General features: G+C 58.6%; 1 protein-coding gene across 3 annotated transcripts; it reads left to right on the top strand.

Annotated features, from left to right (window-relative positions):
- The first annotated feature begins 1,511 nt into the window (after positions 1 to 1,511).
- Positions 1,512 to 14,704, top strand: KCNC4 (potassium voltage-gated channel subfamily C member 4). Of its 3 annotated transcripts, none has more exons than XM_058855790.1 (4): positions 1,512 to 2,162; positions 6,474 to 7,410; positions 9,279 to 9,464; positions 14,568 to 14,704. In XM_058855790.1, the coding sequence occupies exons 1-4, from the start codon at positions 1,512 to 1,514 to the stop codon at positions 14,702 to 14,704; spliced, it is 1,911 nt and encodes a 636-aa protein (XP_058711773.1). The 3 variants fall into 3 exon arrangements, with proteins under 3 accessions (XP_058711773.1, XP_058711774.1, XP_058711775.1); XM_058855791.1 differs by having other exon boundaries at positions 6,474 to 7,424; positions 9,350 to 9,464; XM_058855792.1 differs by lacking the exon at positions 9,279 to 9,464.
- Positions 14,705 to 15,624: the final 920 nt, after the last annotated feature.

The following is a 15,624-nucleotide window of genomic DNA, read 5'->3' as shown; positions in this document are numbered from 1 at the left end:
CAGTGCCGGTGCAGAAGTAAACAGCGCTGGCAGGATGAGTCCCTCGGGTCTTCACCTGGGTGACAGCCCCGGCCCCGGGGCACCGCAGCTCTTCAGCTCCCCGCCAGCCCCAGGAGCTGGGGCTGAGCATCACCAGCATCCCGGGGGGGTCGGAGCCCCCCGGGGAGGGGGCCTGGGGGAAGGGCCCCGGGGCTGGGGTGGTTGGTACCCCGAGCCCCGGCAGCCGCTGCGGGAAAGGGGCATCTCACACGCAGGAGCAGAAACAGGGCGGAGAGATGCTCGGGGAGGGTGGTGGGAGGGAAGGGGGCTCAGGTCTGAGTGCAGCCTCCCAGCTCCCCACCGGCCCCGGGGTCGGTCTCTCCTGACCTCTCGGTGAGCGAGGGATTGCGAGCCAGGGAGGGATGGGATCTGCGGGAGCCTCTGCCAAGAGCTGGCTCCAGATCCGCAGGCAGCTCTGGGCTGCATTTCCCCTCCGGCGCGAAGAGGAGCTGGGGTGTCCGGGGTTCACTCCTCGCTGACACCGACCCCCCGAGACCCTCACCGCCACGTCGGGCCCCGCGGGGAGGTGAGCCGGTGCCGGGGGGTGCGGGGGACCCGGGGGTAGGCGGAGGGTTGGGCTGGGGGTGGAGGGGATGAAAGGATGGATGGAGGATGGAGGGAGGGATGGATGCGGGGATGAGAGGGAGGGCAGCGCCGGGGGGGCACCGGGCGGGCTGCGGGGCTGGGCGCTGGGGGTCCCCGGCCCCCCGGCGGGGCGGCGCCGGTTCCCGTAACCCCACCGCTCGCTCCCAGCCCTATAAAAGCCCCGCCGAGCCCCGCAGCCGCTCCCGCCGCCGTAGGAAGGCACCGCCGGGGCGCAACAGGCCCCCCCGGCCTGGCCACGCGTGAACGGGGACCCCCGGGGAGGGGGAGCGGGAGGGGAGGCGGAGAGGGCTCATCCATCCCCCCTTCTCTCCGCTGGAAGCGGGGAAGAGCCCCCCGGCCGCCGCCTCCTCCCCGAGCCCGGCCCGGGGGGGGCGGAGGGAGCGCGGAGCCGCCGGAGCGGGAGGGGCGGGCGGCGGGGCCCCCCCGCGCCTGGCGCTGCAGGTACCGGGAGGGGGGGGACGCACCGCCCGGCCGGCCTCAGCATCCCCCCATCCCTTCCCCAGCGTCCTCCCGGCCGGGCCCGCATCCCCCCCCCGGCTGCCGCACCCCCCGCCCGCCCCTGGCCCCCTCCATCCCGCACTTGTTGCTGCCCGGCAGGGCTGGGCTGGCTCCCGGTTTAGGGCGGTTTTATTTGGGGGGGTGGCTTTGGAGGGGGTGGAGGTTGCAGCCTCCCCTGCTGTCCCCCAGCAGCCCGCGGTGTCCGGCGCGGCTCCAGCTTGCTCCCCCCGAGGCCAGAGCCGAGCTTGAGCCCCCCCTTTTCCCCTCCCCAGTCCCAGCTCTGTCCTCCCCTCCCGCCTTCGCTGAACCCCAGCTCCTCGCCCGGAGGAAGGGTGCACGCTGTGGGCATCTCCCATCCACCGAAATCTATGATCAGCTCGGTGTGTGTCTCCTCCTACCGTGGACGCAAGTCTGGGAACAAACCACCCTCCAAAACATGCCTGAAGGAAGAGATGGGCAAAGGGGAAGAGTCGGACAAGATCACCATCAATGTAGGGGGCACCCGGCATGAGACCTACAAGAGCACCCTTCGGACTTTGCCGGGCACCCGCCTGGCCTGGCTGGCTGACCCCGACGCCCAGAGCAACTTTGACTTTGACGGTAAAAGCAACGAGTTCTTCTTCGACCGTCACCCCGGGATCTTCTCCTACGTGCTCAACTACTACCGCACGGGGAAGCTGCACTGCCCCGCGGACATCTGCGGGCCCCTCTTCGAGGAGGAGCTGACCTACTGGGGCATCGACGAGACCGATGTGGAGCCCTGCTGCTGGATGACCTACCGCCAGCACCGCGACGCCGAAGAGGCCCTGGACATCTTTGAGAGCCCCGAGCCTGGTGGAGGGGCTGGTGGAGAGGAGCCCGAAGAGGAAGGGGGTAGGGAGATGGCCCTTCAGCGCCTGGGCATGGATGACAGGCCCCCAGGGGCGGCAGGGGCTGCCGGAGGGGGTGGCTGCTGCCGGAACTGGCAGCCCAAGATGTGGGCGCTCTTTGAGGATCCCTACTCGTCCAAGGCGGCAAGGGTAAGCTCCCGAAACGCGCCGGTGGGGACGCGGCGTGGGGCCGTGCTGGGGTTGTGTCTTCACCTGCCCCTCCTCGAGGGCAAGACCGACTTTCCTGGTGGGTTACAGGAGGCCACCCCATAACTGTCCCCTCCTACTGTGGGGCACAAGAGCCATCTCCCATCCTACAGGACACCTCTTCCCTTGTCTCCCAGTGCCCTCCCAACACTTCACATCGGGGAGAGCTGGGCTGAAACCGGGGCCAAGCACAATCCCTGTTCCCTTTGTGCCCTCGAGTGCTCCCTGGGCACCTCCTGGGCACACGGAGATGAGGGATTGTCCTTGGCAGGGCTGACTCCTGGCAGAGTTTCGGGATGCTCTAGGATAGGATGTTTGGGTTGGGCTGCACGATGCCAAATCCCACATTTAACAGCCCAGGTGTGGCGTGGAGCTCAGGGCTGGGGGTCAGCTCCTGCAGCAAACAGGATCCTGCTGGTTGTCCCCAAGCAGCACATGCTCCTCCTGGGCAGGAACCACAGCCCCAGGGGACACCCCGTGCCCGTGCCCCCCCTGCTCGCTGTCCCCACCACAGCACACAGAGCCCATGACACCCAGCACTGCCCGGCAGCCCCCTCACCATGCATGGCCCCGGTACCGAGTGTGTGCACACCTGAGCACACCTGAGCACACCTGAGCACACCTGAGCACACCTGAGCACACGCACCAGAGACCTCTCCACCCTCCCTGGGCACGCAGCCGCTCCCTGCCCGCAGGCACCAACACACCCGGGATGTGTCCCCCCAAACCAGGCGCGTCCGCGGGCTCCCAGCCGGCGCTCCCTGCGCTCCGTCTCCTCTCCCAGCTCCTCGTGGATCATCCCCAAATCGCTGCCCACCGACCCCCCGACACCCACTCGTACCCACCCAGCCCCTGGCACGCCCAGCTTATAAATCTGCACACACACACAGGCAGGCAGTTGGGATGGAGATGAATTCTGGATGTATTTAGAGGTGTAAAAAAACCCCATCAATGGTAAGAAATTCTGCAGGCATTTCACACCCACGAGCAGCGCGCGGGGCAGGGGTCAGTTTGGCAAGGAGGTGTTTTTGCAGCAAATGTTAGAGCAACACACACAGGCAGAGAATGCTCGGGCAGCAAGAGCTGAACCCGTTTTAAAAGGGTACCCCCTCCTTTGCCCATCTCTGAGGGCTCTTCACCTTGGAGAGATGCTCTGAGTGGTGTAAAGCTCCAAATAAAAAATTAAACAAAATTAAAAATAAACCCAAGCAGAATAATTCAACTAGGTTTTTTCCCCCTGGTGTCATTTGGTTCTGCTTTTCCTGTGTGCTGAGCTGCTCCTGGAAAGGCTTTAGCAGGAGGAATGTATTGGAGGGAGCAGTGATGGTTGTGATTGAGGCCCAACTGGAGTGGGACCAGTTTGTACTGGGATCTCCCTGCTTCCTTCTCACTGCTCGAGATGAATGTTCAGCTCAGCAGTGCCATGGGAACCATCAACTTCCAGAGGCAACGGGAAAAGATACCAGTATCATTTTGCCATAGCTTAGGAGAACTGCTCTGGCAAGAGGGGAAACTGAGGCACAGAGCAAGGCAACCAGCCCAAGCGAGTGCACCCAGTTCCTGGCTGGAGTCACCATCCAGTACTGCAGGATTCCTGAGCATCCCTGTGGGTACAACATTCCTGGTGCTGCTTTTGTGGTGGGTGAGGTTTGTGGTGGTTGGGATTTCTTTAATGCCCCATTTTGGGGTGTCCTCCTTTCTCTCCAGAGCCAAAGGGGTGCTGCTGGCTGCAGGGAATGTGCTGGAGCGCTGAACAGCACACTGCCAAACCTTGGGAAGCAGCAGTCCCAGGCTGTCCATGTAAACCCTCTCCCTCTCTGTGTGGCAGCTGTGACTAAGAGTCTCAAGGGCTGAATTTCTCTGGTCCTCGCTCCTCTCCATGGAGCAGCCCCTGGGGCCCTGACTCAGTTGGCTCCTTGTTATTTCCATCTTTCCCTCCCTCCAGCGTTTCTCCTCCTGAGCTGGCGACTGTGAGTGCGTGGTTAGAAATCTCTGCCATGTTTTAGCCTCTTTTCCATGCGCCATCCATGGCCATGGGTCCCTGGCTCCTCAGTCTAATCCACCCAGGGAATATTTGGTCCCTGGTGCAGCTGCTGTCCCATCTGGAGCTTAACACTCTTCTTCCCCATGGGAACCTGCCCTGGCTGGGATTTTGCCTCTACATCCAAACTCTTCTTCCATGCAGCTCCTCATTATTTTTTCCCTTTGCAGCCCAACTTGGGGAGTCCTGACCTCACTTTCATGGGGACTTCCAGGCTCTGTAGGCTCATGGATTTTTTGGGAACACCTATCTCAAGCTGTTGAGTGCAGGTCAAGACTGTGTAGAACATCAGCATGTTCTGGAGGGAGTTCTGGTGTGTACTGGAAGTACTGGGTTTATACATAGATTTTGTTTTAAAGACATTTTTGGAAAAGAAGTTGAGTTTGGAGCAGAGACTGAAGCTGAGGTGAGACATCTTGGGTCAGACATGGAACTGGAGCAGCACTCTGGGGGGGACACTATGGTTTGCATCGGCTGTGAATCCAGCTCTTCTATTTTTAAAGGCTGATTTTGCTCCCTGGGCTAAATCAGGTCTCACCTCACACCCAGCAGCAGGGCTGCTCCATTACTCAAGTGTTTGCATGGTCTCACTACCTTCCTGGGTGATTTTTTTCTTTCTACTTTGCTTTAAGTCTAAATTTTTACTCCTCAGGTTTTCCCAAGATTCCCCATACGGGGAAGCTCAGGAACGTGACTCAGCCCTCAGCTGCAAAGCGGATTATTTTGGCTGTGCCACCACTGTGTAGAGACACTTGTCTGGTTAAGCTGGCCTTGCTTTAAGATCCCAGTTTTGTTGGATTTGTTTCCCAAACTGCACACGGCTGATCAGCCTTCAGAGCTGAATCCCCATGCAGGGTCCAAAGGGATCTGACTGAGGGGTGAGGAGCATCTCGCTCCATCCCCACGCAGGTGTCTCCCACTGGGGCAGGAGGATCATCTTCCAGAGCTTTCTCCATCATTTAATGCCTGATTTAAACTTCACACCAAACTCTAGCGGGGCTGCTGCTCTCTGTGGTGGACCCACGCGGGTCTGCCCTTGGGGACACCCCTCAAGGATGCTCTGGCAGGCTCGGGGCTGCCGGCCCTGCCACTGTCCGGGGCCGGGTGTTTCTCCAGCGTGACTCAGGCTGTCTCTGCTGCTGATTCACTCCAGCCGAGGATCCGGGCTGTCGCCTGGAGCAGCCTCACGGTGCGGCTCTGCCAGCGCAGCCGCTCGGGTGGGTTTGACAGCGAGAGGTCACGTCCTGCTCGCTGCAGGTGCAGCGAAGGGGCTGCAGCAGGACCTGCTCCCTGGGAGCCAAAACCACCGTGCTTTTGTGCTGGAGGAAGGTAGAACAAGAGTTCTTGTGCTCTGAAGCCTTTTTTTGGTGGGGGGGGGCGGGGGGGGATAGGGGGATGGCTCTTGGAAACAGATGCTCCAGGTCATGGGATTGCCATGAGGGAGGGAGCAGAATCACGATGGATTGGGATCCTGATGTGATCCCATCCCAGGACTGATGGGAGCACAACAAGGTGGTACTTTGTGACACAGCCTGTGACTTCCAATGCGTGCTGCCGGCCCCTCCTTGCTCACATCCGAGAGGAGGAGACATGGAGGGGACAATGGTCTCCCTGCTTGGGCAGAGCAATGGAGAAACGGGAACATCTGGGTGTCACCAGGTCCAGGCATCAGCAGGAGGCTGAGCTCTGCCTGCTCCTCTCCTCGTGCTGCCCTCCCAGTCCTGGACCTTCTGTGGGCACATCACCCACCACAGACCCCCAGGGAGAAGGCAAAGGACATCTCTGACACATCCAGACCCCAAAGCTCACGTTTGTGAAGTGTGAACCTGGCTTCTGGAGGGGTTAGTGATGGATGCAGGGGAAAGCTCTTTGAATTTGTTCTGTCAAAATTCACTTTCCATGTCTGCTCCCACTGGAGGATCGCTCCAGTCCCAGCCTGTCCCAGTTCTCCCTCATCCCCACCACTGCCATTCCTGGCACATCTCCAGCACTCCTTCTCCTGTACAGATCATAGCACTTGGAGAAAGGTCCTGGACTGATGGCCCCAAGCACTGAGGTTTGCTGTCAGCTCATGGGAGAGGTCCAGAGATCCATCCTCATTCTTCACCCTTGGTCCTGGGGCAGTGGGTGACAGCACCTGGAGAGTTTTGACCTCCAAACAGAAGAGGTTGTCCCACATCAGCTCACAGCCCGTGTAATTTTGACTTTTACAGGTGGTTGCTTTTGCCTCACTTTTCTTCATCCTGGTCTCCATCACAACCTTCTGCCTGGAGACGCATGAGGCCTTCAACATCGACGTCAACGTGACGGAGACCCTGGTGGTCGGCAACACCACGACGGTGCTGCTGACGCACAAAGTGGAGACGGAGCCCATCCTCACCTACATCGAAGGGGTGTGCGTGCTGTGGTTTACCCTCGAGTTCCTGGTTCGCATCATCTGCTGCCCAGATAAGCTTCTCTTCATTAAAAACCTGCTCAACATCATTGACTTCGTGGCCATCTTGCCCTTCTACCTGGAGGTGGGTCTCAGTGGCCTGTCCTCCAAAGCTGCCCGGGACGTGCTGGGCTTCCTACGGGTGGTGCGCTTCGTCCGCATCCTCCGGATCTTCAAGTTGACGCGGCACTTTGTGGGTCTCCGGGTGCTGGGCCACACGCTCCGGGCCAGCACCAACGAATTCCTGCTCCTCATCATCTTCCTCGCCTTGGGGGTGTTGATTTTCGCCACCATGATCTACTACGCCGAGCGGATCGGAGCCGAGACGTCCGACCCCACCGGGAGCGACCACACTCACTTTAAGAACATCCCCATCGGGTTCTGGTGGGCCGTGGTCACGATGACGACCCTGGGCTATGGTGACATGTACCCCAAGACCTGGTCGGGGATGGTGGTGGGGGCCCTGTGCGCCCTGGCCGGGGTGCTGACCATCGCCATGCCCGTGCCCGTCATCGTCAATAACTTTGGGATGTACTATTCATTGGCCATGGCCAAGCAGAAGCTGCCAAAGAAGAAGAAAAAGCATATACCCCGTCCGGCCCCGCTGGACTCCCCCACCTACGGCAAATCCGAGGAGAACTCCCCCCGGAACAGCACCCAGAGCGACACTTGCCCATTGGCAGTAGAGGAGGGGGCGACTGAGCGGAAACGGTCAGGTGAGACCCCAAAGGTGGGGCCGAGGGAGGGGGAGACCTCCAGGAGCCCTCAAGGCGACGCCTTTGCTCCCCTGTGCGGGCAGGACGTGGCCCCAGCTCTGGGCTGGGGCAGAAAGGGCTGGGCCCCTCAGGTGTGAGGGTTGGGGGCTATGCTGGTGGACCAGGGTGCTGCAGGTCAAATCCCCCATCCAGGCAGGGGGGAAAGGCCATATCCTGCTTCCCCAAAGGTCACATCCTGCTTCCCCAAAGGTCACATCCTGCTTCCAGGTCATATCCTGCTTCCCCAAAGGCCATATCCTGCTTTCCCAAAGGTCACATCCTGCTTCCAGGCCACATCCTGCTTCCCCAAAGGTCACATCCTGCTTCCCCAAAGGTCACATCCTGCTTCCAGGCCATATCCTGCTTCCCCAAAGGTCACATCCTGCTTCCCCAAAGGTCATATCCTGCTTCCCCAAAGGTCACATCCTGCTTCCAGGCCATATCCTGCTTCCCCAAAGGCCATATCCTGCTTCCCCAAAGGTCACATCCTGCTTCCCCAAAGGCCATATTCTGCTTCCCCAAAGGTCACATCCTGCTTCCAGGTCACATCCTGCTTCCCCAAAGGTCACATCCTGCTTCCCCAAAGGCCATATTCTGCTTCCCCAAAGGTCACATCCTGCTTCCCCAAGGGCCGTATCCTCCCCTCCTAATGGCACAGATCAAGCCACCACGGTGGGTTTCAAGGTGTCCCCGCCTAGCCCGCCTTTCCCTCACAGTGACAGAGCTAAGGCTGCTTGCCCTACTCCCATGTTAGCCTGGTCATGCCTTTGGGACAGATTTTTCCTTTGCTTCCTCCCACCATAAATCAGGGTAACTTTCACCAAATTGATAAACCCATGGACATTCCTTGGGGCTTGACCCCACCTCCTCATTCATCTGCTGCTAGACTGAATCCCTGCCCTGCTGCACCAAATCCTGAACAAAACCAGCCCCTGGATGTTTCTTTTTTTCCTCTCACACACTGAGCTGAAGTTTGAGGGTTGGCCAGTCTTCCCTTTGGACCAGGAGAAGGCACAGCCCAGCTGTGGGCAGCTGTGGGGACCATCCCTTGGGCTAACTCTGGGGGTCTGTGCGAGCCCTGCCCCACTGCCGGTGCTGGCCATGCTGGCTGCTCTGCCCCTTTTTGTCTTGGTTTGCTGCCAGTGGCACCTCTGGGGTGTCTGGAACAGGAGTTCCCATGGTGGGGCTGTGTCCTGTACCAACACTGGGGTCAGCCCTGGGCAGCTGCACATCTGGCCACATGTGTTTAACAGTGATGGGCCTTCCCCTGGTGGGGAAACAGGGAGCTCCAGCTGCCCCAAACTGCTCTTTTCCTTTATAAATCTCCTTTTCCCACACGCCTGAGGATCCCATCTGCCCCAGGAGCCCTGGCAGCAGGGAACAGTTGGAGCCAGGAGCCCAGGCCAGGCCCTCACGTGGCAGAGCATCCTCCCAGCCAACGAACCAGGGAGCCAGGGGACATAAATTAGCACTTCCCACTACCCCGAGCAGCCCGTTCCTCAGCAGTGTGAATTCTGGAGAGCTAATTCCCTCCAATTAGGTGGGTGGATCCCAAAAACCTGGGGTGTTTCATCCCCAGCTTTGGCTTCATGCAGGTTTTATAACCCTCAGCAGGACTAGAGCTGCTTGGAATTACATCTGTCTTTGTCCAGCTCCCCTGGCTGCTCTAAATGAGCGTGTCCAGGCTGGGATCAGCACCTGAATTGGTGGGTGTTGCTCTGGGCCAACTGCAACCTGCTCTTCTGCTTCCTTGCCCGGCCTGACCAGCCCTGAGCGCTTTCTCCCATGGGTTTGTCAGCTGCTGATGGGTCTCTGCCGTCTCCTTGCAGACTCCAAGCAGAACGGTGAGGCCAACGTGGTGCTGTCGGACGAGGAGCAGCCGCTGTCCCCGACGGACGAGGAGAAGCGGCCAATGCGGCGCTCCAGCACCCGGGACAAGAACAAGAAATCCTCCACGTGCTTCCTGCTGGCCACGGGGGACTTCTCCTGTGCGGCGGACGGAGGCATCCAGAAAGGTACGGCTGGAGGTGTGAGCAGGAGCCGGGTGGGGAGGGAGAGGTGGAGGCTGAGTTCTGTTGAGCCGATCCAAGACTGGTTCATCTCCATCCGCCTGCCTGGCTGTTCTCTGCTCCCCAAATCCGCGTCTTCCTGCCTCTCCATCTGCTTCACCTCCGTCCAACACATCTCTCCGTGCTGGCTCCACGTTTTGTTTTCTCCTCCCCTGTTGTCCCCATCTGGGGTCTGTGACCCCGTGCTGGCTGCACTGCCCTCCCTGGGGACAGAGCGCTCCAACCCAGCTCCTCTCCCTGGGTCCACTCGTCTCTGGATGCTGTGAGTGGGACATCTCTCCTGGGGACGTGCTGAGGTTGTGACTGAAGGTGACCAAAAGGTTTTCAGTAGGGAAAAAAGAATCCAGAGGCTTTTCCCTTCCTCTCCCCTCCGGTGGCTTTCAGTGGGTTCGAGCGTGGGGAGATGTGTCAAGCGCTGCCTTGCCAGCAGCTCCGGGCTGCCAGAAAGGCTCCTCTGGGTTTGGAACAGGAGCTGTGCTAAGTGTTGAGGTTTTCCATGGGAAACTGAGGGGGAGATGAGTCAGGAAAACACAAAACTCTTCTTCCCATGACAAAACAAAATCTTCTCCAACCTGGTCTCAGGCTTCTTTGCTCTTCTACCCATCTCCCAGCACTCCAGCCCCAGAGAGGGTAAAACCAGCACCCCAAAATCAAGCTGCGCCCTCAGTTGCTGGGATAGCTCTTAGGGCACAGCTCAGTTTTCCAGTTGTGCAGTGTTTTGTGTGTCCAGGCTGGCGTGGGATGCTGCAGCTGCAGGGCTGACCTACTTCTACCTCCCTGGTACCAAGTGGTGCCTGTCGCTGGCAGGGAACGGTGCCTGGGAGCTGGGACCAGCAGGAGAAGGGATGATGTGCTGATCTCTGAGCCGCTCCCCAAGAGCTGTTGGTGCTTTGGAGAGCCTCAAGGGTTTGTTCCTTTTGGAACTGCTCGGGGTGGGAAGCAGGGAGGTGTTTGGGATAATCACATTGATCAGTAGTACAAGCAAATTGGTTGTTTCCTCCTGGGAAATCAAAGATTCCCTTTGGCATTGCTGCTCAGCCTCAGAAAGAGGACAGAGAGGAAAAGCTTCGCTCATCCTCGGGGTACCATCAAATATCTGCTTGAAAAGCCTGATGTTTTTTTCCCTGTGAGTGCCTTTTCCTGTGAAGTTGGTCTCTTCCTGCCTGTTCATGTGGAGAAGGGAGAGAGGTTTAGTCCCATTTCAGACTGGAATGCTGAACTGGAAGGGATGGAGGAGAGGGATGAAAGCCAGTGCTGATCTTCCCCCTTAGAAAATGCTGGAGTCAGGCTTCAGCTGAAGCATTTGAATCTGGTCCCACTGAAGCCAGGAGAAGTGGAGCAGCTCTAAGAGCTGAGGATCCAAAGCTGATTTCACTCACTCCCAAATCCCATCACCGCATCGCAGGAGACCAGGAGATTTCTGTCCTCGTGTGGTGGCAGCAGCAGCTCTTTGAAAGGGCACTGTGGTGGTGGCTCTTGGGGTGTTCTGGTGTCCTCCCTGCAAATTTCAGAGAGCCTTTTACACTTTAAAACAGAAGGTGTGCACGGGTCACTCGTCCCCATGTTGCTGGAATGATGTTGTGCCTGGAGAAAGCTGGAGCTGGTGTCCAGAGGGGCTCCAGTTGTGCCTGAGACCTTTTGGGAACAGGGAACCTCAGCACCCGTGTCCTGCTTGGGCTGCGGGACAGACGGGTGGGAGGCTGTCCTGGGAGGTCAGGGCTGGCCTAGTGAAATGCTCAGGGGTCAGGGGTGACCAGAGATGACCAGAGGTGACCAGAGATGACCAGAGGTGACCAGAGGTGACCAGGGGGCCAAGCAGCCTCCAGCTGAAAGCCGCTGGGAGCCGCAGTGGTGCCTCTTCCCTTGGTCTTGATTTATCTCCTGCTGAGGCTGTTTGTTCTGGTACTGGGATGTTGGCAGCTCTGCAAATTGCGATGAGCTTGGTTCTGAGCCCGACTCAGTGATGGCCATCTGTCAGATCCTGGGACAGGTACTGGTGTCTGTACAAGCTGTGGAAATCAGGAGAGGGAGCTGGTTTGGGAATGAGCTGCCGATCTCGGCATCCATTGTGGCTTAACCCCGACTCCAGCTCTTGGTCTTGTTGGGGCAGCTCAGAGAGAAGAGCTGCTCCTGCCCCTGGACCTGAGCCTGCAGCAGATTGAGCTGGATTGCTGTGGGTTCCTCTCTGGAATGTGTTTCTGGTTCCTCTGGCTGTTTCCAGTGGTATTACTTTGCTCCCTGGCTGCCAGGGATGGCTCCAGATCCTTTATCTCCCCTCAGCACTGGGGTCCTGCTCAGCAGTTCCCAAAAATGTGTCCTGCTGGGTGCAGACACCTTGGCATGGGGCTGTCCTGGCCCTGTCCCCTGCTCGGAGGGAGGGATAGGGAGGCAGGATGAGTCCAGCCAGTGAGATTGGTTAGGATGGAACCACGGGATCACTTGGGTTGGAAAAGAGCTCTACGAGCCCAACCTGCCCCCAGCACTCAGCCACTGACCCACGTCCCCATGTGCCACATCTCTGTGCTCTTCAAAATCTCCACCTCCTTTATCAGCACATTAACAGCAATTTCTGGCTCTGTAGGGCACCGTGCTGCTGATTTTCCCTCTGTTTCTTGCAGTCAGGGCAGGGCCATGACTCTCCCATGGCCTGAGCATGCAGGCTGGGATCAAGCTGGGAATGCTCACGGGAGCATCCCCCGGAGTTGCCTGGCTGGGGGAAACCGAGGACCAGCCCACATTCACACGGGGACACGACCCCACAGGAGCTGCACCCTGTCCCCAACAGCGGGACATTCCTGGGCTGCGCTGCCTCCTCCCTGTTTTACCCCACCCCAGCTGCCACCAGCTCCCAGCCCGTGCCTGTTCGAGCAGAGCCACGGTCCGGGAGGAGCCCCGGGGCCACCAGGGCTGTTTTATGGGCAGCTGATCCTAAAGCAGTCCCGGTGACCCCGGGTAGCCCCGGGGCGAGTTCCTGGGACAGCGGCTCTGTTCATCAGCTGTGGCAATTAGCAGAGCACAACCCCCGTGTGCCTTGTGGCTTCACTCTGGTGACACCCGGCCCTGGGTGTGGTGGGAAAGCCTTGAGGGACCGAGTCCTGAGCTCCTTCCAGGTGCTCCTGCAAGCGTGGCTTGGGATAAACTGATGGAGAGAACGAAGCGTTGGGCTCGGGGCAGGTTAGCAGAGGGCCCCCGAGGAAATCAAACATCCTTATGAAGTCCTGTCCCAAAATGTGATGCTTGAGATCAGAGTGAGCAGCGTGGTTTTGACCCTGTTCCTGCGCCTGTTTGCACCCTTTCCTGTTCAGTTTGGGATGAGAGGCAAAGATCACCCCCACAAACCCCAGCAGCAGCTCCCTGCACTGCAAACCCTGACCCCATAACACCTCCTGCTGCTGTTTGGGTGCTGCACCCAGGCTTGCCCCAAGCTTTCAGGGACCGCTGGGATCTCAGCACGGCTGCTTCCCACACGGCTCGGGGCAGCAGGAAATGCCTGAGCTCCTCAAAGAGCCTCAGCACGCCCGGGGAAAAGAGCAAGGCAAGGAGGGACGAGCCCAGTGTGGTTTTTTGGGAGTGTTGTGGGGAGCAGAGGGGTCTTTGCATCAGCTGCTGTGGGTGGGAAGCTCCCAGCTCCCCCCAGCTCAGGGCTGTGCTCGCTTCCCTCCTCGCTCGCTGTGTGGATCCGTGCCAAGAAGTAAATAAGGAAATTGCTCTTCTCCTCAGGCCTGCTTCTGTTCTGTTCCACTGTGGGGATGGGGAGAGCTTTGCTGGAGTCAGCAGCAGCTTTGGGCAGGTGTCCCTCTGTCCCCTGGAGCTGTCCCCGCTCGGCAGCCGGGGGAGCTGTGTCTCCTGGGGGGCTGAGGGGTGGGGAGGGGTTGAAGGATCCCTGCTGGCTGCTGGGGCTGGGAAAGAAATGTCAGAAGGGGTCAAGCCCCAGATTTGATGAGGTGGTGCCCTGGAGCATTCTCCTGTCTCGGCATCCCCCGGAGGGGGTGTGGGAGGGTGATGCTGTGACTGGTCTGCTGTGACACCCCTGATCCAAGCCCCAGCCACCACCAAAGCAGAACCCAAAGTTGTGCCACGAGCTCCTGGGGCGGGACACGGGGAGGGGTTCCAAGCCTGGCACTGCCGAAGGGGCCATCCATCACCTTGTTTTTCTGCTGTCAGGAGCTGCCTCCCTCTGCTCCCCACCCCCCCACACGCTGCTTCCCTGGCTTTGCTTTCCCTGGAACTCACTGGTGCCTTGGGAAGGCCCAGCCTTGGCTGGGTTTGCTCGCCCGGGTGCTCTCAGGGAGATCCAGGCGTGGGGACATTGGGCTGAGCATGGGAGCATCATCAATTTTCCATCTTTTGGCACCAGACCCAGGGAACAGCCTCATCCTTAGCAGTGGTGCTCTGTGCAGCTCCAAATGCAGTTTTCAGTGCAAAGACTTTGTGTCTTTCCAGCAAGAAAAGTGGTTTTTGACCTGTGAGGAGATTTCTTCTGGCTGTTGCTTTTTCAGTAAAAGCTGGAGAAATTCCTGGCTCTTTGGGGGAGTGTGAAGGGTCCCCGTGCTTAAAGAAATAGAAATATCTGCTCTTTAATGCAACTTCTTATGGAAATAATGAGCACATCTACCTGCTCCTTTCCACGCAGGAAGGTGTCAGCAGCAGCTTGCTGCTACAGGGGTGTAAAAACCAGAGCTGGGGGAATCACTCCTTCCAAATCCCATATTTGTTTGAGTTCTGCTGCTTTTCCCCGTCTGCTTCAGCCCACAAAATCCCCAGACTCATTCCTCATTCAGAGCAATTTGGGAAACAAAACCCAACACCCTACAAGAGCAATTTGGTCTCCTCATTGATGACTCTCGAGTCCTGGATTTGGCCGGCGCTGCTCGATGAAGGGAGTGGGAAGGTCTGGAGGATCCACGGGAGCCTGGTTGTCCTCAAAAATCCCTTCCTGATTTTTTCTAGGGGGTTGCTCGGGGTGTGGGGCTCAGCCTGGCGCTCTCAGCTTCCCGAGCCTCGGGCAGGAGGCTGCTGGGCTCTAACCTGTCTGTTTTCTTCACCGAGGCTATGGAAAATCCCGGAGCCTGAGCAGCATAGATGGTGTGGCAGGATCCGCGGTGGGCCTGGCTCCGCTGGCGTCCCGCTGCAGCTCCCCCTGCTCCCTGCAGCGCCCCTGCTCCCCCGTCCCCTCCATCCTCTAACAGGACCTCGCTGTGCCCCCGGTGTCCCCCCGGCCCCACCGCAGAGCCCAGAGCAGCCCCAGCTGGGATTTCTCCATCCCCAGGAGCTGGTTCTGACCCTCTCCAGCTCCCCCTGCCCCGGCCGCAGGACCTGTAACGCCTCCACTGAGCTTGTCTCGTGTCCACGTGTACGGACAGTCCCTGGAGTAGGTGTTGGGGGACTTTTCCCCTCCTTGAGACCTTATTCATCCCAAATAAACCCTGCAATTCCCTCTGGTGTCGAGCCCTCCCTCCCGTGGGCTGTTCGCTTTGGGCTAAAGGCTGGTGGAAACACGAGGAGGACAAGTTGACTCATAAAATTATATCTCATTGTGCTGGAAATGGCTGAATTCATATATTTTTAGCTTTTATTTTGTTTGGTTTGTTTTAAAACCAGTCTCAAGTTTCTGGAGGCAACAGATGAATAAACCTCTATTCCCTGCCCAGCAGTGGTTCCCCTCTTGTTTTGTGCCTTTTTCCGCCTAAATCCTACTTGTTCTTTCCCAGATTGTGTCTGCTTCTCCTTCCAGCCTCAGGGATGGGCCTGAAGGCCTTGGAAACCAGCCCTGAGATCTGGGAGAGGGTGCAGGAAGCACACAGAGGCTGGGACAAAAGCTATGGATGCTCCCATGAAGAGCTGGGAAGTGGTGGGAAGAGGAATAAAGGGAAAGCTGCTGGTGTTGAATATTGGGCCAGAGAGAGATTTGAGGCAGAACGATGCCTAAATAAATGGGGGATGAATCTTTGTTTGGGATGGATGTGAGGGTGGGGCAGAACATTCCCATGGGGAGCTGGGTTTGAAGCAGACTCTCCCCACCCCCGGGAGGATGAGGCTGGAGAGTCAAACTCCCTCTTGCACTGCTGGCTTTGGCTCACGTGTATCGGTTTTGGGGTGATTTTGG

Source organism: Poecile atricapillus, chromosome 23 (assembly GCF_030490865.1).
Source record: "Poecile atricapillus isolate bPoeAtr1 chromosome 23, bPoeAtr1.hap1, whole genome shotgun sequence".
In the NCBI taxonomy this organism is placed as follows: Eukaryota; Metazoa; Chordata; class Aves; order Passeriformes; family Paridae; genus Poecile; species Poecile atricapillus.
Note: the sequence above shows the minus strand (reverse complement) of the source record. Positions and strands in the feature narration are given on the sequence as shown.